The sequence below is a fragment of the Sminthopsis crassicaudata genome, chromosome 1 (assembly GCF_048593235.1).
Source record: "Sminthopsis crassicaudata isolate SCR6 chromosome 1, ASM4859323v1, whole genome shotgun sequence".
NCBI lineage: Eukaryota > Metazoa > Chordata > Mammalia > Dasyuromorphia > Dasyuridae > Sminthopsis > Sminthopsis crassicaudata.
The window spans coordinates 167,817,328-167,840,845 of NC_133617.1; the positions used below are offsets into that span (position 1 = coordinate 167,817,328).

General features: G+C 35.5%; 1 protein-coding gene across 11 annotated transcripts in view; it reads right to left on the reverse strand.

The window, feature by feature from the left end:
* Nucleotides 1-23,518, reverse strand: part of CAGE1 (cancer antigen 1) — a 103,700-nt gene that overhangs the window by 32,409 nt on the left and 47,773 nt on the right. For 9 of the 11 annotated variants that reach the window (XM_074271066.1, XM_074271045.1, XM_074271060.1 and 6 more), the window contains one exon: nt 19,602-19,709. The exons of the other annotated variants lie outside the window; for them this stretch is intronic. In XM_074271066.1, coding sequence (XP_074127167.1) covers nt 19,602-19,709 — 108 coding nt within the window. The remainder of the gene's footprint in view (nt 1-19,601; nt 19,710-23,518) is intronic. 11 annotated transcript variants of the gene reach the window in all.

Genomic DNA, 23,518 nt, shown 5'->3' on the forward strand with positions numbered 1-23,518 from the left:
TAATAAATAAGTCCTCATTGGAACCAACAATTCAACTTAACATAGCTATTAAGCACTTACTAAGTACAAATCTTTATATGCTTTTTTGTACCCTATTCCACAAAAGATCTTTCCAGGAAATTCTATGATAGGCAAAGAAGTTATGGGTAATAGCAACTGAAGTTATTAGTACCAAAGTATAAGTAAGCAGAAATTCTTTTTTTCACAAATAACAAGTACTTCCACCTTCGTCTTCTTGACATTCACACCATGAAATTGTTTTGCAGACAGATTTTAAAAGTTAATTATACTATAACAAAGAAAGCATCAGATTACAAGAGAGAGGTGAACAAGAAGCCCTGGGTTCTAACCCTGTTTCTTACACAATTATATCAGCTTGAACATGAACAAATCCCTTAGCCTCTCAGTGTACCCAAGTAACACTTCCAAGACTTTAAATTACAGATGATCTGCAATGATGAAGAGAGTTAGGAGTTCATCATCTGGACCAAAATGAAAAAGAAAAAAATTCCATTAACATGAAAAACAAACAAACAAACAAACAAATCCAAAACTATCAGACTTTAAAATGATGAAAATCTGGACAAGATTGGTAGTGGCAGAAGAGGGAATTTGAGAACTATTGAGGTGTCAGAATCAATGGAATTTAGGAACTGATTTTATATACTAGTTAATGAAAAAGAATGATTAAAAATGGTTGTATCACTGTGAGGATTATGATATCATCAGGATAGCAAAATAAAGAGAAAGTATAGGTGTGGGGGAAAAGATGATATATTGTTTTTTTGTGGCCTAAATAACCAATGGGAGATAGTATCTACCATCTTGTGTGTTCCTCTTTTAGATCTTGGATGTTGAAGCCATTTTCCTCTTAGCTTGCTGCAGTGGGCAGTTCTTGGTTTTGTGTATGGGGAATGTGTATAGTAGTGTTTTCATCAAACAGAACAGATAACTTACCTATCTGGATGCCCTCCCCCACACTAACAGCTTCCATTTATTAAGACATGATGGTGCATAATTCATTTCTAATAGATTCATTAATTTATATAGCATATAATAATGTTACACGAAGGGAGTAAAGTGGAAGCATTATTCACATGTAATATAGTTAAAGAACATACATTCTAGTGGATCTCTGGATACATTCCCTCCCAAAAACAGATACCCTTTCTGAACTGATGTCTGTGTCCTTAACCTCAACTATTTATTGCCATTTGCACTGAGCTCTGGGACTTAGAACAATAGGGATCCGAATCTGTTCAGAACCATTTTAAGCTTCTTGTAAATCTGAAGCTGATATGATGCTTAATTACAGGATAACTGAGAATGCTATAAAAACTTGGACTTCCTTTATAAAGTTGCAACTATATGGGCAAACAGGATGCTGTAGGGTGGAGGTCCCTAGTCTAAGGGAAGAGGAGGCTCTTCTTGCCAATGCTCTTCATTTAATGTCCTATTCTTTCCAGTGGGAATTTGCCCCATTGATCATTCTCCCTTTCATTTAATTTTTTTTTTTTTAGAAAAGCAAATATAGATTTTTAGTACAGTTTTAGCTTACTGTGAACCCCTTGGGAGTCACCCCTCAGCCATTTTGCACCTTGCCTAAAAGTAGGCTAGAACTGATCCATCCTCCTCAGGCTCCAGTTTCCTCCATTCCCACCCCCACTCCTATTCCTTAAAGGGGGGTGGTGTAGTAGACTGACATAATACCTCAGAGAAACCTGGGATATGATTGGGTTTGGTCCATGCAGAAAACAGAAAGACCCCAATTCCCAGGCATCAGCCCAAGAAAGGGTATCTGTCTTTGGAGAGGATGGGTCCAGAGATGTAATGGAATGTATGTTAAATATGTTACATGTGAGTAATGCTTCCACTTTTACTATCTTTGTGATTATATGCTATATAAATTGATGAATTTGTTAAAGATGAATCAATTATGACTCATCATTACTCCATGTAATTAATTTATCTCTCTTACTGATGGATCCACATATTTCTTGCATCTGTCTTCTCTCACACACACATTCACAATACTAATTCAAGCCTTTGTGCCAACTCTCTCTATGTAGCTCCCAAAACATTTTTCCTAAGGCACAGATCTAGCACATCATGCCAAAGCTCAAAAATTTTCAGTGACTCTTATTTTCTGTAGGATGAGACCATGATTTCACTGGAATAAGACCTCCCCAAAAAGGACCACCCAAATAGGACCTCTTATACCAATACACATTAGCGCTTTCTCTTCAATTTAGTCATAGAGAATTGCTTAGAGCACACAAGTTACATGACTTTGCTCAGAGGCAAATTATATGTTAGAGACAAGTTATATGTCTTTGAAGCTGTTTCTTCAATAAGCAATTCTACCTCTAGATCAGAGATTTTAATTTAAATATATTTAAATTATTTAATTTAATTTTAATTTATTAATTAATTTATTTTGTATCATGAACCCTTTTGGGGAGTTTGATGGGAGTCCACAGACTCTCAAAATGCTATCTTTTTTAAAAATCCTAACTGAAGGAATTTCTAAATTTCAGAGATTAGGGAAAATAAAACATATTCCCCCCTGCCCCACTCCCATCCAAGTCTACAAACTCCCTGAATTATATCCAAAATCCTGAGGACCCCAGATCAAGAACTTCTATAGTTTTGAGATTCTAGAATGAAATACAAATGTCTCAGTATGATTTTTAAGGTCCTTCATGATCTATGTATGTAACATACATTTCTAATTTTATTTTTTTACACATTATATTTTTTATACTAAATATAAAATATATTTATTATACCTTTCATATACTCACATTCTAGCTAAACTGGATTATTACTCATTTCTTATGCTCAGTATTCCTTCCATTTCTCTCTTCTATTCATTCCTATCATCTTTCCTCCATGCCTGGAATTCACTCCCTCCTAATTGCCACTATTCAGAATCGTTATTGTTTATCCTTCATGTAAACTCTTTAAAGGCAAGAACTACTTATTTTTTTTTTTTTTGTATCTCAACATCTAGAATAGTGTAGAGGGTTACAGACAGTGAATAAACTCTGGGTGAGGGATAAGACCCTTCAGCCCAAAGGGTTCAGCTCCCCATTTCCCTTAAGGGCTCTCACTCTTCCTGAGAAGTCAGACAGTGACACCCTATGTTGTGATTGAAGCAGAGTGATACCAGGTGGAAAAGTGATACCAGGTAGCAAACTACATACAATAGCAAGTTGTTTATATGGTCCCACCTGCACAGTATACACTGGGCACATGTCCAGTCTTGTTTAGGTTACATAAGGGTATAAGGGTATACAAAGGGGGAAGTCCTTGGAATAAATGGACTCCATTTTTCCACCATCCTTGGGAGTCCTGCTTCATCACTTGTCCACACTAGGACCTAACATGGAAGCTCTAGATAGCATAGTATGTTTTATCACCCCAACTTAGGGGCTCTAGAAAGCAGGACACAACATTTGGCGCCCAACATGGGGCTCTAGGTGAGCTCCTACACACACATCAGCTCGACTGAGACAATCAGCTAAGTTCAGTGGAGAAATCCTCGTGACTGGAAGGGTAAGTATAAAAACAGGTAAGCAGGAAGAATCAATAAGGGTTAATCTAATCACTTTCATTTTTCAACAAAATGAGGCAAATACTAAGAAATGAACCTCGCCCCAGGGAAGTATGAAGCAGGCTTAGTTAGGTTAACAGAGAAGCAAGGTTTGTTGGTAACTTAGAAGCAGATCCCTGAGTTCTCACATGCTTTTGAGTGCATGTCTCTGTGGCTTTGTAAGAAGAATTTGAAGCCAGAGATGTGGAAGTTAGTGGGAGAAGAACTAACTGAATACAATGTAGTGAAATTGGTTTTAATAAATCCCACAAGTTTTAAAAAGAGGAAAGATTTTAACTTGGGCTGCCAGACAAGGAAGTATGAGGAGAAATGCAAGCAGAGAGCTGGTGCCCGTAGCCCTGGAGAGTACAGCATGTGGGGCAGAACTAAAGAAGTCTTTTTTTAGCATATTATTATTTTGCTTGCTACTGCTCTAGGAGATCTGAAGGGCAAAGCCTGTTGGGTAAGAAGAAAGTTAAGTATCTTAAGTACTCTGGCCTGTTGGGCAGAAAGGAATTGAGTACCTTAAGTACCTTGGTGATGAGCTTGCTTTTCAAAACCTTCAAAGCTTATTTTCAATTCTCCCTATACCTGAGCCTGTGCCCTTAGGATATTCTCCATCTCCTGACTTTCCTCCCTCAACTCTGCCTTCATGGGGGGAGGGGAGAAGAAGGAGGAGGAGTGGGAAGGGTAATGACACCATCAGCACTGCTCATGAAGCAGTTTTGTCCACCCCCTATGTCCTCATTATAAGAGGAGGGCCTAAAGCACAAAACACTTGGGCTTGTTAGCAACTGCTGTTACACCCAGAGTCTTTAAGTAAGCCTGTGGGGGGAGGGGATTGCAATTAGGGAGAATAGAGTTTCATACCACTGGAACTTCTGAGATATCCCCTGGAGAGCTGAAACCTGTCCCTGTCCTGCCTATAGACCCCTTGCCTCCAGGCAAAGTCAGCTGCTTAAACATTTCACCTCCTGAAAAGTGCTTACAAAACAGTGTCCATCCATACACTGATGTGAGAAACTGGGGAATATGTAGTTAATGTCCCATCACTGGCCAAAGATTATGGCAAACACTCCTATGTCTGGCATAAGAGGATCAATAGCAGCTGGATTTACTGCTACCCCTTTGGGATGGAGATTTGGGGATGGAGCAGGGGTTTTTGCTCCTTTTGTAGCATCAATCTATGGGGAAGAGACATATTACAGTTAGGATTACAGTTCCACAGATTACAGTTCCACAGTATCAGATTTTACACACTACTGGCATACTTTTTAATCCTCAAGGACAGGCAATAGTAGAGAGGAGAAACAGAGACATTAAGACACTCCTCCAAAAATAAAAGAATGGGGGAGCCACAGGTAACTCTAGAGAACTTCTAAATTTAAGTCTATATTAATTTTTTGATTTTTGATGGAGATGCACTGGCTTCAGCAGACAGGTGGGTTCCATACCCACCTGAAGGGCAGTGTCTAGTGTGAGCAGCTCCACTATCTTTAGATAATCGCCAGATGATGTGGAAAGATCCAAAAAGTAATGAATGGAAGAGACCAGATAGGTTAACTGCTTGGAGGAGAGGGTTTGCTTGTATCTCTACAGATGGAGAAGGAATCAGATGGGTGCCAATAAGCCCCATTTGCCTTGTCCATCAGAGAGAGATGGGAAAGGAGAAGGCCCTCAAAATGAAGACGACCCAGGTAACATCATGTGGTTCCATCATTGACTGTACCCACCACTGAAAGGGCCTGGCAGTTAACCCTTTGTGTATGGCAATTAACTCATGAACATCAAAAGTAATTGTCAATGAGACTGTTGCAGAACTTTAAAATCTGCAGGAATCATTGGATTCCCTGACATATGAAGTGATAATGGACAATAGATTAATTTTGGACTATCTCTTGGTGTATGTGTGGTTGTGAATTGATAATTATTTTTTATACTTTCTTTTTGGGACTAATGGAAATCTTTATAGTATTTTATTCATTCATATTGTTATGTTACTACTTGCTTGTGTGATTCCTCCCATGCTGATGGATTTAACCACTGATGCATACCTGCTTCAACTAAAACAAAAGAAAGGGTGAGACGTAGAAGGCCACAAACAGTAGGAGAACTCTGGGTGAGGTATAAGACCCTTCAGTCCAGAGGGAACCTGCTGACAATATCTGGTTTGGCTTCCCATCTCTTCTAAGGGCTCTCACCCTTTCTGCGAAGTCAGGAGGTGGTGATAATTCCTGTTGTGATTGAAGCAGTGATACCAGGTGGCAAACTACAAGCAATAACAAGTTGTTCATGAGGTCTCACCTGCACTGTGTATACTAGGTACATGCCCAGTGTTGTTTTGGTTACTTAAGAGTATGAGGGTATAAAAAGAGGAAAGTCCTTAGAATAAATGGACTCCATTTTCCCACCATCCTCAGGAGTCCCACCTCATCACTTCTCCATTAAGATGATATATTTTAATCACCCCAGCTTGGGAGCTCTGGAAAGCATGGATGTTTTGTTACCCCAACTTGGGGGCTTTAGAAAGGAGGATTCAATGTTTTAATCACCCTGCTGTGGGGGGTCTAGAAAGCAGGACAGAACAGAATAGTGCCTTGTACACAATAAATATCTAACAAATAATGTATTAAACTGAATTAGATTGGATTTTCTGTTCATTTTTTTCCTTTACCATTCTAGCATTTTAATCATACTAATAATCACCTGTTGGGTGAAGTGAGTATCCTTAACATTAAGATTTCAACAAACTCCTAATAGCTTTTAAGGCTCTTGTTTATTGAATGGTATTTGGAGAGAAAAGTTAAGATTATTCTTTTACTACTTAATTTTAAAATTATTATATCTTTTTATCTTTCCCTCACTTCCTCCCCTAGATGGCAGGTAATCCAATACATGTTAAATATGTTAAATTATATGTTAAATCCAATATATGTATATTTATACAGTTATCTTGCTGCACAAGAAAAATTGGATCTAGAAAGAAAAAAAAAATCTGAGAAGAAAAAAAAATGCAAGCAAACAATAACAGAAAGAGTGAAAATGCTATGTTGTGGTCCACACTCAGTTCCCACAGTCCTCTCTCTTCATTACTGGACATTTGGAACTGGTTTGAATCAATTCATTGTTGAAGAGAATTATGTTCATCAGAGTTAATCATTGTATAGTCTTGTTAAAGTGTATGATAATCTCCTGGTTCTCCTCATTTCACTTATTAAGTCTCTCCAGGCCTTTCTGAAATCATCCTGCTAGTCGTTTCTTACAGAACAATAATATTCCATAGCATTCATATACCATAATTTATTGAGCCATTCACCAATTGATGGGCATCCATTTAGTTTCCAGTTTCTAGCTACTACAAAAAGGGCTGCCATAAACATTTTTGCCCATGTGGATCTCTTTCCTTCCTTTAAGATCTCTTTGGGATATAAGCCCAGTAGAAACACTGCTGGATCAAAGGGTATGCACAGTTTGATAACTTTTTGGGCATAATTCCAAATTGCTCTCCAGAATGGTTGAATTTATTCACAATTTCACCAACAATGTATCAGTGTCCCAGTTTTCCCACATCCCCTCCAACATTCATCACCATCTTTTCCTGTCATCTTAGCCAATCTGACAGATGTGTAGTGGTATCTCAGAGTTGTCTTAATTTGCATTTCTTGGATCAATAGAGATTTGGAGCACCTTTTCATATGACTGCAAGTAGTTTCAATTTCTTCATCTGAAAATTGTCTGTTCATATCCTTTGACCATTTATTAATTGGAGAATGATTTGGATTCTTTTTTTTTTAATTTATTTTTTTATTACTTTTATAATTATAATTTTTTTTGACATTATATATGCATGGGTAATTTTTTTTTACAGCATTATCCCTTGTACCCACTTCTTTTTGGAATTTTCTCCTCCCTCCCTCTACCCCCTCCCCTTGATGACAGGCAATCCCATACATGTTACATGTGTTACAGTATATCCTAGATACAATATATGTGTGTAAAACCGAATTTCTTGTTGCACAGTAAGAATTGGATTCAGAAGGTAAAAGTAACCTGGGTAGAAAGACAATAGTACAAACAGTTTACATTCCTTTCCCAGTGTTCCTTCTCTGGGTGTAGCTGATTCTGTCCATCATTCATCAACTGGAACTGAATTAGATCTTCTCTATGTTGAAGATATCCACTTCAATCAGAATACATCTTCATACAGTATCGTTGTTGAAGTATATAATTATCTCCTGGTTCTGCTCATTTCACTCAGCTTGAATTCTTAAAAATTTGAATCAATTCTCTATATATTTTGGAAATGAGACCTTTATCAGAATCTTTGAATATAAAAAAGTTTCCCCAGTTTATTGTATCCCTTCTAATTTTGTCTGTGTTCATTTTGTTTGTGCAAAAACTTAATATAATCAAAATTATCTGTTTTGTGATCAGTAATGATTTCTAGTTCTTTTTTGGTCACAAATTCCTTCCTCTTTCATAGGTCTAAGAGCTAAAGTATCCGATGTTCTTCTAATTTATTTATATCATCATTCTTTATGCCTAGATTATGAACCCATTTTGACCTTATCTTGGTATATGGTGTTAAGTATGGGTCAATGCCTAGTTTCTGCCACATTAGTTTCCAATTTTCCCAGGAGTTTTTGTTAAATAGTGAATTTTCATCTCAAAAGTTGGGATCTTTGGGTTTGTCAAACACTAGATTGCTATAGTTATTAACTATTTTGTCCTATGAACCTAACTTATTCCACTGATCAACTTCTCTATTTCTTAGCCAATAGCAAATGGTTTTGGTGACTGCTGCTTTATAATATAATTTTAGATCAGGTACAGCTAGGCCACCTACCTTCATTTGCCTTTTTTTTTTTTTTTTTTTTTTTGCTTTTTTTTTTCTCATCAGTATCCTTGGAATTCTTAACCTTTTGTTCTTTCAGATGAATTTTGTTATTTTTTCTAGGTCAGTAGTTAAGATTACTCATGAAATACTACAATCTGACTGTGGCTTACAGAGAAGCAAGAACAGATAGCTCTAGTATTTCTGCCTCCTCTTCTCCAAGAGATTCTTAGATTTCTGCCAGGAAGAAGAGGAGAAAGTTGAGAACACCAGTCTGGCCCCCTATTCTCTTTAGAGAAGATACCGGGCTAGAATTATATCTGTCTTTTTCCTTATGTATTGTTAGTCTAGGAAATGTAATTTTTATTTTATTTTATTTTTTTATTTTTTCCTGAGGCTGGGGTTAAGTGACTTGCCCAGGGTCACACAGCTAGGAAGTGTTAAGTGTCTGAGACCAGATTTGAACTCGGGTCCTCCTGAATTCAGGGCTGGTGCTCTATCCACTGCGCCACCTAGCTGCCCCCAGAAATGTAATTTTTAGGTTCAAGGTAAACATCTGATTACTTTTCCTTAATAAAAAAAGGAGGGCTCCAAACTTTCTATTCAGGGCTTTACTTTCTTCCCACCATATACCAATGGAACATACAGCAAAGGGCAAAGAAACCCCATTTATCCAAATTGATTAAAAAACAACAAGAAATTAGATAATGTTTACATATTAACAGATATACCAGACAACAGGGATTGAAGGAGATCCTCCATCAGGAATGAGCTATTTTTAGCTCAACCAAAAGAGAGAGTTCCCAGATCTCATCTCTAACCTATAGTATAGTAAGCTAAAGATAGAGACATGATAGACACTGTTGGCTCCTTTTAGTCTTTTTCTTCCTTCAGAGACCTGAAGAGAGAGTAGCAATGCACATCTCTCTCAAAGCTGGAAGCCAAAAGATCCAACAAACTGGATGTCCTTTCTTGCTCCTCCTTACCAACTCTGCCCCACCCATCATGGCATCCATCTCCCAAATGAGGAAGTTTGATATCCATGGGCTTTGGCATTCTTAAAGATGCTCTCTGCTATATTCTTAAGAATGAAGGGCTTCTTAACACATAGGGCAATAAGGGGGAAGGCCTGAGGGCCTTAGAGCCTCACTTATTTCAGTTTTCAGTTATCTTCCCAAAGAAATCTTCATACATAGCAATTTTTATCATATGTGCCTATTTGTAAAGGATACCCTGAAGGAATGATGGAGAAAGCCAAGACAGCAAAAACAATGTATTTCTCATAACTACATGGATAGGTGTTCCCCAAAGCAGCAGCATTTAACCAGTGTAGGAGAAAGGAATATGGCTTTATTCAATGCTGATAATCATTTATTTCCCTGGAATGCTAGGATGGATCCCAACTGCCAGGTTGGGAATCAGGAACAAAGATAATTAAGAAGAGAAAGCTTTAAGTTTAAGGACAAAAGAACTGAGCATGCATTGTGTATGTGAGAGGAAATGAAAGGAAGAATAGATGGACAAAGAATCCTCATGAAGATGATAAACTATTCTCATATATGCTTAAATTAGTTGGGATGAAAAGAGATGCCAAGTTACTAAGTTTACTCAGTTGTATTGATGTTCAGCACTGTTTATAATTTAGCTGAAAAAGAAAGGGCTTAATAAATATTTCTAAAAATCCCATGAATTATCCATCTGTGAGTAAAAGTTCTGTGCTAAAGGTTGGCAATCAAAAATGAAAAAGAGTTTTTTCCCTTAAGAAATTTATAGCTTATTAGGTGAGCAAGCCTCATGTACAAATTTTTAGTATGGGCCTGCATATTATATATTATTGGGGTAGCTAGTTGGTGCAGTGGATAGAGCACCAGCCCTGAAGTCAGAAGGACCCGAGTTCAAATTTGGCCTCAGACACTTAATACTTCCTAGCTGTGTGACCCTAGGCAAGTCACTTTACCCCATTGCCTCAGCAAAAAATAAATAAAATATGTGTATTATTTCACATATAGGCATAAAAATGCTTTTAAGAATACAAAGATCCATATGAAATTCCTAGAAAGATGATCCAAAGAGGTCAGAATGAATGAAGGTCAGAATGAGAGTAAGACCATAGCTTTAAATTTCTTGGATATTTTTTATAGCAGGGATCGTAACAGGCACAGAAGAAATATTTGTAGATTGACAATTGTTGTTTAACAAGGAAGCATGTTGCTTCATTAAGGTCTGTGGCTGGATGTTGCACTTATTACACACACATTGACACATATATTTTCTTTCCATATAAATATACATACGCAACAATTCTAACCTTATCCTCATATGAGTAGATTTATCAATGACAAAAAACATCTAATCAGTTCTTATTTTCCACCTCTTAAATCAGGTTATTTGACATAATTCAGATGTCCTTGCTTTCCAAAGACATCATCATAATACCCATTACCAGAGTGGAATTTTTCTGTTAGCTAATCTCTGATAAAAGAATAGTAAAGGATTTCATAATTTATGTAAAAGGCAATATTGACTTTAGGGATAAAGCAAATAATTGTTGCCTTTAAGTCCAAAGATTAAGAACTACTCTTAAAAGTTATTTTCCTGTAATAAAACAGAGTACCATTCCAAATCTCTTTGAAGAAATTAATTTTAGAAATCTACTCTACAAAATTTAAATTATTTTGTGGGTAACATTAGAACTGATTAAAATTAAATCATTGAGGTTAAAAGCAAAATAGGCTTTTGAGGAGGGATAAGATAAAGAGAGAGATAGAAAAAGAAACAGAAAATAGCGAGATGGAGGCAAACACAGAGTAATCAGCAGTGGCTAGAACACCAGTTTGGAGTCAGGAGATACTGAGTTTGAATCCAGCCTCAGATATGTAACATATCCTAGCTGAGTGACCCTGGGCAATTGCCTTGCAAAAAACAAACAGCTTATTGTTAAAAAAAATATATATATTTCTTTATCATCTATAATATTATCTTTTAGCAAAATGTAGTTTCTCTGATTATTTCTTTTAATTAGATCTGCTTTTGCTTTAGTTTTGTCAGAGATTAGTGTGAATGGGAATGGAATGAGCTCACTCATAAAATGGAAGTAGACAGAAAAATGGATTAGAAACCAGAATCCAACAAGATGTTATATGCAAGAAAAATAACAGGAAGACACACATTTTAAAATAAATGAGGGCTTCTTAAACATTTTTGCCCAAGAAATTTTTACATGACCTCAGGCATACAGGTATATAAAATAGGTATACCAATCAAACATTTATTGATAATAAATCATAATTTTGCATTTCTCATTCAATTATGAGACCCAATATGGGAAAGAGAGTCTACAGCAGAATCTAATATGCTTCAGTTGAAGTAAAAAAGGCAAGGGGCAACAATCATAATCTCTGATAGAACAAAAGCAAAAGCAGACCTAATTAAAAGAACTAATCAGAGAAACTATATTTTGCTAAAAGATAATATTACAGATAGTAAAGAAATATAAATTTTTTTTACAATAAGCTGCTTTGATAAAGACCTTCTTTTTCAAACATATGCTGAGTTTAAAATGAGTCAAATTTATAAAAATAACAGTCATTCCCCAGCCAATAAATTACCAAAGTATATAAACAGGCAGTTTTCAGAAGAAGAAATCAAAGCTATCTATAGTCATATGAAACAATGCTATAAATCTCTATTGATTAGAGAAATGTAAATTTTAAACAACTTTACACCTATCAGAAATGAGAAATGCTGGAGAGGATAAGGGGGAAATAGGTACACTAATGAATTGCTCCTGGAGTAATAAATTAGTCTAACCAATATGTCCAAAGGGTTATAAAAACTATAAATATCCTCTGACCTACCACTACTAGGACTATGTCCCAAAGAGATCAAAGAAAAAGAAAAAACTTATATGTCCAAAAATTTTTATAGTAGCTCTTTTTGTGGTCACAAAGAATTAGAAATGAAGAGATGCTCATCAACTAGAAAATGGCTGAACAAGTTATAGCATATAATTGTAATGGAGTACTATATGAAATAGCAAGAAGACATATATGAATTGATACAAAGGGAAGTGAGAAGAATTAAAAGATTATTGTGCATTATAACCACACTATTGTAATGATAACCAACTGTAAAAGATAGCTACTCTGATCAAAACAATAATGCAAGACAATTCCAAAGGACTTTCATCCAAAGGATGAAAATATTCTACCCACCTTCAGGGGATAGAACAAATGAACTCTGAATGCAAATTGTAGCATAGTTTTCTTGCTTGCTTTATATTTCTTGCTTTTAAAAAATAACGAATATGGAAATGTTGTGCATCATTTCACATGTATAATGGATATCATATAGCTTGCCTTCTTAGTGGCTTATTTAAATTTTTAAAATTTGTATTTTTAATATTTTTCAAATTACATGTAAAAACAATTTTTAATATTTAAAAAATAGTATGAAAGAAAATAGGTTTTTAAAAACCTCTACTAAAAATAGAGTAAAAAATAATATGTTTTTATCTGCATTAAGTTCTTTCTCTGGAGGTAGAAAGCATTTTTCAACTTAAATTTTTTGGAAGTGTTGCAGATTTTTGTATTTCTAAGAATAGCTAAGTCATGAAACTGAAAATTTAAAAAGAAAAGAATGTTTAAAAAAATAAAAAAAAAATGAAATTACTGAAAGCAACATACATATTTGGATAAAAACATAGTAAGGCAGAGCCAGACATACTTTTATTTGAATGAGGGTAACCTCTAGCTTACTAACAAAATCAAATTTATTTGGGACCTGCCAATATGTTGCCACCAAATAAAACCAACAGTGCTATTCACAGTGGTAGCAAAGGTTAAAAAACAAATAACCCAAGTTAAAGAAGAACTTTCACTAATTAATTAGCAAAGTAACTGTGATCAATTATATAAGATCTGGTAGCAAACTACCCTCCCATTACCCCAGATTCTGGGGGTGTTTTTGTTTTGCTACTAGATGTCATATAATTGAACACAGTTACTTTACTAATTAGTTTTTCTGGAAAAAAAAATAAAGGAAGCAGGTGGTTTGGGAAAGCAAATGTATTGACATTAAACAAAGCAGCCAAAACCTTGAATGTTACTGGAAAAACAAATACAAAACTCAATTTTCCATTTGCTTAAAATAATCTAGGTTACTAAAGAAGGTGATGTTTTTCATGTTAAAATGGTTTAAATGTTATTTTCTCACTGGCTTCCTACAGAGCTGTACACCTCTACTTTAGCTGTTCATATGTGAGTTCTCTTATTCATGTGTAAAAAATGAATCTTCTAAAGAACATCTCAGACTGAAATGTAACTCAAGTTTTTTTTACATTTGACATCCTAAATTTTAAAGGTCTTGTGTTTGTTTTTTAAATGACCAGAGCTGGCCTTTAGAATTTCTGGGTTTTACTTAAGTTATAATTGTAGTTAGAAGGGTGGCCTTGCTAGAGATTTGGTCTCCTAACCAACACCTTCACTGATTTCTGGTCTGACCCTTACTGCCCATGAGACTTCGGGCAAGGGTTCTCAACATCTAAGATTAAATTGCAGAGGAAGTGCTAATCTGCTATGTAGATAGAAATTTTGTTCATGACATCAGAATCACAGGTTTAATCCTTATCTTAGAAATTGGGTCAGGAGAAGTATAAAACTTCTAAAACAATTTTAACCGTAGTAGAGAAGTAGTTAATAAGGACAATTGTATTTCTATTGAAAGGGTACAGGATTAGGGGAATGGAGATATATGATGTTTTTCTGGTTTTTCCATCAGCTACACAAATGATTTTGATCAAGTCATTTTCCTGGTAACAGGTTTAGTTTCATCATCTGTAAAATGAATAGTGATGACAAATCTGATCCAGGTTTGGTTTCAAGGAAGAGGAAGTTTATAATCCAGAGGTAGATCCTTGCAACCAGGGAGCTAGAAGGGGAAGGTGGGGATAGGTAATTGGGCAGCCAGAGGCAAAGAGGCAACTTACTCGGTAGGTTTGGGGACAGCTGCCTCAGGGATAAACCCTTGATGAGTATTCAATGTCCGCTTCCCTCTCCCACTAGTCTAATTCCCCTATTGTAGCACCAAGGAAATTTGGAGGCTTTTCTTTAGTTAAAGCCCTGTTCTGGGATCCAAGTTTAATACAGTACTAAAATTCTATGATTCACCTTGATTGCAATCAGTCAATATGTAAATAAGCTTTCTGATTCTAACCAGAGAATATCAATAAAACCTCATGGTACACATTATAGTTTTTTTTTTTTTTTTTTTAAGATGAACAGAAAACAAAAAATTTTTATGTAGTATAGTAGTATGCTAGATAGTAGATGGTAGTCTGGTACTTTCTACGCACTCAATAACATTCTTTTTTTTTATTATTCAATAGTATTTTATTTTCCCAATTACATGGAAAGATAGCTTTCAACATTCATTTTTGTAAGATTCTGAGTTCTAAATCCCCCCCTTTCCTTTTTCTGCCCCCATCCCAAGACAGCAAGCAATCTGATATAGGTTATACATGTATAATAATTTTAAACATATTTCTATAATAATAGTCATGTTGTGAAAGAAAAATCAGAACAAAAGGGAAAAGCCATAAGAAAGAAAAAGTAAATTCCTCAAAAGGTGAAAATAATATGCTTCAATATTCAATCAATCTCTATAGTTCTCTCTCTGGATACAAATGGCATTTCCCATCTCAAATCTATTGGAATTGTCTTGGATCAGTATATTGCTGAGAAGAGCTAAGTCTATCAACGTTGAATATCACATAGTCTTCTTGTTCTACTTCACTTTACTTAGCATCAGTTCACATAAATCTCTTTCAGGCTCTTCTAGCCTGAAACTTTGTACATTCTTAGAGCATCAGGTTCAGAGAATGAGAACGAGAAAGCTCACAACTGATTATGAACATAGAGAAGCCAACTCTTACAATGTTTTAGAGTATTGAAAGTAAGGAAACTATTGAATTAATAAATAAAATTAAGAGTTGGTTTTATGAAAAAAATATAAATCTTTGGTTAACTTGATTAGAAAAAGGAAGAAAACCAAATTATCTGTATCAAAAATGAAAAGGGCGAATTTATCTCCAGTGAAGAGGAAATTAAAGCAATAATTAGGAGTTATCTTGCCCAACAAAATGCCAATAAATGTAATAGTCTAATTAAAATGAATTGCTCAAATTAACAGAAGAGTAAATAAAATATTTAAATATTTAAATAACCCCATTTTAGAAAAAAGAAATTGAATAAACCATCAATAAACTCCCTAAGGAAAAAATCTCCAATGTTGGATGCATTTACAAGGTAATTTAATTTTAATACTATATAAACTATTTGAAAAAATATGTGGAGTCTTACCAATTTATTTTTTTATTATACAGATATGGTATTGATACCTAAACCAGGAAGGGCCAAAACAGAGAAAGAAAATTATAGATCAATTTCACTGATGAATATTAATGCAAAAATCTAAAATAAAATATTATCATAAGGATTATAGCAATTCATCACTAGGATAATACACCATAATCAATTTATGCCAGGAATGCAGGACTGGTTCATATCAGGAAAACTATCAGCATAATTGACCATATCAATAATCAAACTAACAGAAATCATCTGATTATTTTAATAGATGCAGAAAAAAAAACATTTGGCAAAATACAGCATCCATTCCTAATTAAAAAAAAAAAAAGCCCTAGAGAGCATAGGAATAAATGAGTTTTCCTTAAAATGGTAAATTAGAAGCATTCCCAATAAGAATGTCAAGGCAACTCCTATAATCTCACTACTAGATTTTCACCTCTTTGTAGTGACAGAAATAGTTCACTTAAAATTATAGTTCTACCCTGAGGTAAAGTATTTAAGTGTTTGGAAGAATTTATTTGTTTTTCTGAAACTGCCACAGTTTGAATCACTATGAAGGGCAATTTCTAGAATTGCTCCTTTATATTGTGACTTTCTGCTTTTCCTTGACTCCAAATTCTGTCTAGTACAGAAACTCCTCTGCCTCTTCCATCACTGCTATTCCTCTGATACCAGCTGGTATTTCTGAATCTCCTGGTGGAACTCAAAAAGTTCATGCTATCCCACCACTGCCTCTGTCTGCTGGCATTTCTTAGATTACATGCTTCTCTGGTTGGTTTTAACACAGAAATGAATCCTAATCCTTAATCTCTATGAATAATCCTTCTCATTTGTCTCTTCCTCTCCAGCTCTCTAGCACCATCTGTTGTTCTTTTTTTTCTTTTTTAACCACCAAAGTTAAGGATATAGTCTAGGTAGCCTGGCAATAAAATAATCAATAAATATTTAAGCATCTACTGTGTGCCAGATAGTTTGCTAAGCACTGGGGATTCAAAAAGAAGCAAAAAATAGACCCTGCCCTCCAAGAGTTTATAATCAAATAGGTAAGATAACATAAAAACAAATGTATACAAAACAAGCTATATATAGGATAAATTGGAAATGATTAATAGAGGGAAGACACTTGAATACAGATAATATAAGGAAAAATCTATTTATACATTTATTCTATTGTGTGCAAAGCACTGGGTTAATATGGAAGCACATTTAAATAATACAGAATAATAGAGAGAAGGCTTTCAATAAAAGATGAGATTTTACTTGGGACTTCAAAGGAAGCCAGGAAGTCAGCAGATGGAGATGAAGAGGGAGAACATTTTGGGAATGAGGCACAGTCAGAATGTCTGGAGCTGAGAGACAGAATGTCTTGTTCATGAAACCACTAGGAGACCAGTGTCAATGGATCGAAAAGAATATGTTGGGAACTAAGGCGTAAGAAGGCTGGAAAGAGAGGTTGGGTCTAGGTTATGAAAAACTTTTAATGCCAAAGAACACTTCGTATTTTCTCCTGGAGGCAATAAGGAGCCACTGAAGTTTATTAAGTAGAAGTTGACATTGTTGGAGCCCAGTTTTAAAAAAACCACTTTAGTGATCAAACTGAGAATGGACTGCAGTAGGGAGCTATCCAAGACAGCCAGACCTAGCAGCAGCCTATTACAATAATCTGGCATAATGTGGTGAAGGCCTGCACTTGAGTGGTGGCAGTGTCAGGAGAGAGAGGGGGGGCATAATGGAGAGATGTTGCAAAGAAAAATTAACATACATTGGCAATAAATTGTATATGGAGGGTGAGAGGTCATGAGGAACCCAGGATGACTCCAGGAGGTAAGCCTGAAGGACATGGAAGGTGATTTTGCCCTCTATAAAAATAAGGAAGGTAGGAGGTCTTGGGGGGAGGAGGGAAGTAATAACCTGAACTTAAGATTTCTACAGAATTTCCAGTGAAATGTATGAAAAGCAGTTGGAGATGTGAGGCTAGAAGTCAGCAGACAGGATGAGCAGAAAAGGTACATTTGAAAATTAGCAGCATGTAAGATGACAGGAAAAGATAATGATGAATGTTGGAGGGGATGTGGGAAAGCAGGGACACTGATACATTTGTTGGTGGAACTGTGAACGGATCCAACCATTCTGGAGAGCAATTTAAAGTTATCAAACTGTCTATATCCTTTGATCTAGCAGTGTTACTACTGGGCTTATATCCCAAAGAGATCTTAAAGTAGGGAAAGGGACCTGTATGTGCAAGAATGTTTGCGGCAGTCCTCTTTGTAGTGGCCAGAAACTGGAAACTGAGTGGATGCCCATCAATTGGAGAATGGCTGAATAAATTGTGATATATGAATATTATGGAATATTACTGTTCTGTAAGAAATGACCAGCAGGATGATTTCAGACCTGGAGAGACTTACATGAATATGCTGAGTGAAATGAGCAGAACCAGGAGATCATTGTATACGGCAACAAGACGACTATACGATGATCAATTCTGATGGACGTGGCTCTCTTTAACAATGAGATGATTCAAACCAATTCCACTTGTTCAGTAATGAAGAGAGCCATCTATACTCAGAGAGAGAACCATGGGAACTGAGTGGAGACCACAACATAGCATTCTTTCAGTTGTTGTTTGCTTGTATTTTGTTTTCTGTCCCAGTTATTTTTTCCTTATTGATCAGATTTTTCTTATGCAGCAAGATAACTGTACAAATATGTATACATATATTGGATTTAACATATATTTTAACACATTTAACATGTATTGGACTACTTGCCATCTAGGGGATGGGATGGGGGGAAGGATGGGATAATTTGGAACAGAAGATTTTGCAAGGGTAAATGTTGAAAAATTATCCATGCATATGTTTGTAAATAAAAAGTTTTAATTAAAAAAAAGAAAGGAAATCAGTAGCATGGAGATGGCAATTCAGTTCATGGGAGCTGATGAGAAGCCAAGTGAAGTAGTAAGGAGGGAGAAGAAAAGGAGTTTCAGAAGAGGGCTCTGTGGGACCCCTTAGAGTTAGAGGGCACAATCTGTATGAGGATACAAAATAAGCAGCAGCTGTTTCCTGTCTGATAAAATATCATAATGGTATTTGGCGCTTATCATATTCAGTGTGCTCCAATTCTCTTGAAAAAGGTATTAATGTTACATTTAGAATGAGGATTTAATATAATTCAAAATCTGGTTTATTTCATTTCTTAGTCCTGAGCCATAGTTTCTTTTTCCTCTTCTTTTTCAACACTGGGTCCCAGTATTTTGTTTTGTTTTGTTTTTTACCCAGGCTGCAGTGGCCCCTAATGTGCCCAATTTCATTGCTGATTGGCAAGGAAGCTTTGACCAGAAACAGCAAAATTCTGTTTCTGATCTAGGATGGTTTATCTCTGCTAAGGTGCATAGTGCTACTTTCTTTCCCAGCTCCTGGACATTTACTTTCTATGCTTTAGGCTATCCGCAACTCAGAACTCATGTTCAAGCAATCCACCTCTCCTAGAAGTAGAACTATAGTCCTGTGTCACTTCTCTGGATTCAAGCCATGTTTTCAAACATTTTTCATTGAACTTCCCTGTGTCCACATTTGGCTTGAAGTCACTGAAGATAAATAATAATGAAAGCTAAATGTGCAAAGTTGAATATTTTCCTTCTAAGGCTAATGTGACTTATTGATATTAAACTTGTCATCACCATATTGATAAATATTGAATGAAATTTTGGAGAAATAGAAAAATGTTGGTGCTTATAATTTTTTTAAAAAAATTTGTTATCTCTACAATGCCTAAATGATAGTAATTATGTAGTTTTTCTTACCTGGGAATTAAGCTCTTCATTTAGATTATGGTACTGATCTAGTTTGGTATCTAATAAGTCAGGCACATTTGTATAATTTTCAACTTCCCCTGAATCATTGTTTCTGTCCTAAAAATAAACATATTAGTGTTCTGTTATAATATTTATTTCAATAAATTCTATTTAAACATTTATTTATTTAAACATATTTATTAAACATCTATTATATACAATACAATGTATTAGTATGGAAGCACATTTTTAAAAATCTCCTTTTTGGTTTCTCTAAAAATAGGATTAATTATTTCTATAGTTAAAAAACCCTTTCCATACTTGGTTAAGGGGGGGAAAAGTGTTTCCTAAGGAAGCTATCAAGGATAGTAATCAAAATTCAGGACAAAAAAATACCTCTTAAGAAGTTAATTATCAGTACTTTCCTTGAAAAGTGTGATTTCTGCTTCATTCAAAAGATCAAATACTGATCAGAACACAGTCCTTTTGATTACACCAGGAGAAAACTCGAGGGGAATAACCAAGAAGGAATGGAACCATTTTAGTTAAAGATTAAGTGTCTATTGTTAATTACTGTTTTCTAGAATGTTACTTTTCCCTCAAATGTATTTTAACACTATCATTTTATTCCTTTAAGATTCCTAAAAATCGTCCCTCCAATTACCTTGGAGTAAGGAAAGATATCTGAATTAATTTGAACATTTCACTCTTTAAGCTAGAAATACTTGGATTGAGGATAATGATAAACAATCATTTTTAGCAGGCCTGTACCTACAACAAAGCATATAATGTTAATATTTTTTTTTCTTAGACATTGGAGATACAAAGTTGAAAAATCCCTAGATCCTTTTTTACAGGAAATGTTGTCCAGCCATGTGTCTGTCAGTCTGCAATTTTGAGATGTCCTTCCACATTCAATTTCATTCAATAAACATTTATTAATCACCTACTATGTGAAAAAAAAAAAAGGGTTCTGGAAATGCAAAAGCAGGCAAAATTAGGCCCTGCTTTCAAAGAGTTTGTAATTCAAAATAAGTAAAAAGTCAAATAATAAAAATAAAAGAGTAATTTATAGAAAGAAAAGGTTCAGATAAAGTGCCTCCACAGCCATCATCATCATCATCATCATCATCATCATCATAGCAGCTGACCTTTATACAATGGTCACTTTGTGCCAGGCAGTGTGCTAAATTAGCTTTACAACCATCCTCTCATTAGCTTCACTTTCACACTTAAAGAAATTAAGATAGAAGTTAAGTGACATGCCCAGGCTCATACAACACTTGCTAGCTGTGTGACCCTGGGCAAAGCATTTCACCTTGTTTGCCTCAGTTTCCTCATCTGTAAAATGGGCTGCAGAAGGAAATGGCAAATTACTCTGGTATTTCTGCCAAGAAAACCCCAGATGGGTCAGGAAGAGTCATTTAGGAAAAGAAGTTCTGGCAACAATTTCCTGACTGCAGATTTGGTGCTCCACCCCCACCATCCAGCTGCCCCATAAGAATAAGAGCTATTAAAGAAAAATAAAGAAAAAGAAGAATCAGTGTTGTAGAACTCTTCATACCCTTTGATCCAAGATACCATCTCTCTGATGAAACTACAAGGATGTTAATTAAAAGGAAATGGGAGAAGAAAACTTTCCTTAATATCTATATAATTTCTAATATTTCCTCGGGGCACCAAGCTTTGTAACAACCCTGCAAATCCCTGAGGAAAAGCTTTTTTTTTGTTTTGTTTTTTGTTTTGTTTGTTTATTTGTTTGTTTGTTTTTTTTATACATTCAGCCAGTTCCTTTAGGGCGTCCTCTCCAAATATCAAGCTAGGCTCAGGACACACTCCTGCTCATCTGATTTTCCTTAAAGGTGATGCCCAGAACTGAAACTCAAACCCCCAAATGTAGCTTGCCCAGGGCAAAGAACACCAAGACAAAATGACTTCTCTATTCCTAGACATTACAGCCTGGCAGATCACTAAGTGTTAAAGACCATGCCTAGGTGAAGGAACAGATCAATTCTCCAAAAGCCTCCACAGTTGTGGATTATAACATCGAAGGAATTGCAAAGCAGCCTTGACTGACACAGGTGTTGCTTGTGGATTGGGAATGAAATAATTTGGAGGGAAGAGGAGAGAGGTTAGACAATGCAACTGCCTCTCAGTCTCCTTATATCATCATCCTCCTCTCACATCCATTTCACAGGTCATAACATTGATTCATATTGAGATTGTAGTGTATTGAGACAGCTGTGGAGGGGGTGGGATTCTGCAAGGGCAGTGGATAATGTAGTTGGGCTTGGCATCAGGAAGACTCAGCTTAAGTCTAGCCTCTGACACTTTGTCAAGCTACTTAACTTGTTTGCCTTATCTATCTATCTATCTATCTATCTATCTATCTATCTATCTATCTATCTATCTATCTATCTATCTATCTATCTATCTATCTAAAGAGTGACATCTACCTTGCAGAATTATTAAGAGAATTAAATAATTTGAAAAAAAAAGTTTTAGCATAATGCCTGGTACATAATAGAAATCACATAAATGCTTATTTCTTTTCCTTTCCCTGTCTCCTCACTCTCCCCACTTTCCAACAGGAATGATTTTTTCCCCCACAGATTATATTGTTGGTTATGTCTTCTATGTTTTTGAAGTCGGTATTTTGAATGCAAATAAAATGTTTTATGCCTCTTGATTTTGATCTTATTCAATTCAGCCCCGTGTTTTAATGAAATGGAATCAGATTCAAATAGAAATCAATCTCTATGGGCAGCAAAATAACTTAGAAAACCACAGATGAACATTATCTGTGTTTTACTGTACTTGTATTTATTTTGTTAAACATTTCCCAGTTACATTTTAATCTAGCACTAGTGTATTGAGGGATTTGATGGTCTGTAGCGAGTCTTGAGATATCTGATACAAGCAGACTAGGTCTAGATTCTCATATAATGTATCAGCCATGTATTAATACTTCTTATTGTCTGTAAGGTAAATAAGCATGCCATCAGCACCTGTATTCAAGTCTTTGGATTAAAATGTTGAACAACAAGTATTAATACAAATCCCTGGAGCACACTCTTAGATTTTCTTTCTCCAAGTTGACACTGACCTATTAATAACTATTTTGTATCCAGTCATTCAACTCAAATTTACTTAATAATACTACCACTTAAGTCATAGCTTTGTGTCCAAGCCAAATCTACCTATCACCTAGTTGTATTTGTCCATCTTATATATGGTCATAGAATGAGAAACCCTGTCAAATACTTTGCTGAAATTTAAGTATTGCACAGCATCTCTCATCTCCTTTCCACTTTTTTGTTACTTCATAGTAAAAAGAACTGAGCTTGTCCTTAATGAATTCATGCTACTACTAGGAGATTGTTGATTCCTTAAGTACTCACAAACCAGCACCTTAATGTGTTCTGGAACTTTTCCAGGAAGAGAAAGTAAAACTCCCTCAGCCATGAAACTGGTAGACTCTACTCTCTCCCATTTCTAAAAACGTTGGGACAATATTTACCCATTTGTAGTTGCTATCCCATTTTCCAGAAAATGTCTAATTCTGCCAAGAGTGGCTCAGCAACCCCACCTGTCAGTGCTCCTTAGGATATTTTAAATTTATGCTTAGTGACTCACTTTCTGACTGTCTCATTTACCTTGTGTTTCCATTACCTTCTTAACATCTTTCCACTGATCACTCTCCTTAAAAGGGAAAATGGAAATGAAAAGAGTAGAATGAAGTAGGTCATCTGGTCATTATATCAACTTGAACAGCGGCCCATTATTTTTTTGATCTTCTTATTACCAATACTGGTAAAAAAATTCCCTCTGTGGTCCACAGCATCCAGCACCACTTTTGTTTATTCTAAGATGCAGTTTTCCTGATGCGATTCTTACAGGACTGGGGTATTCATCCTTCATGTTCT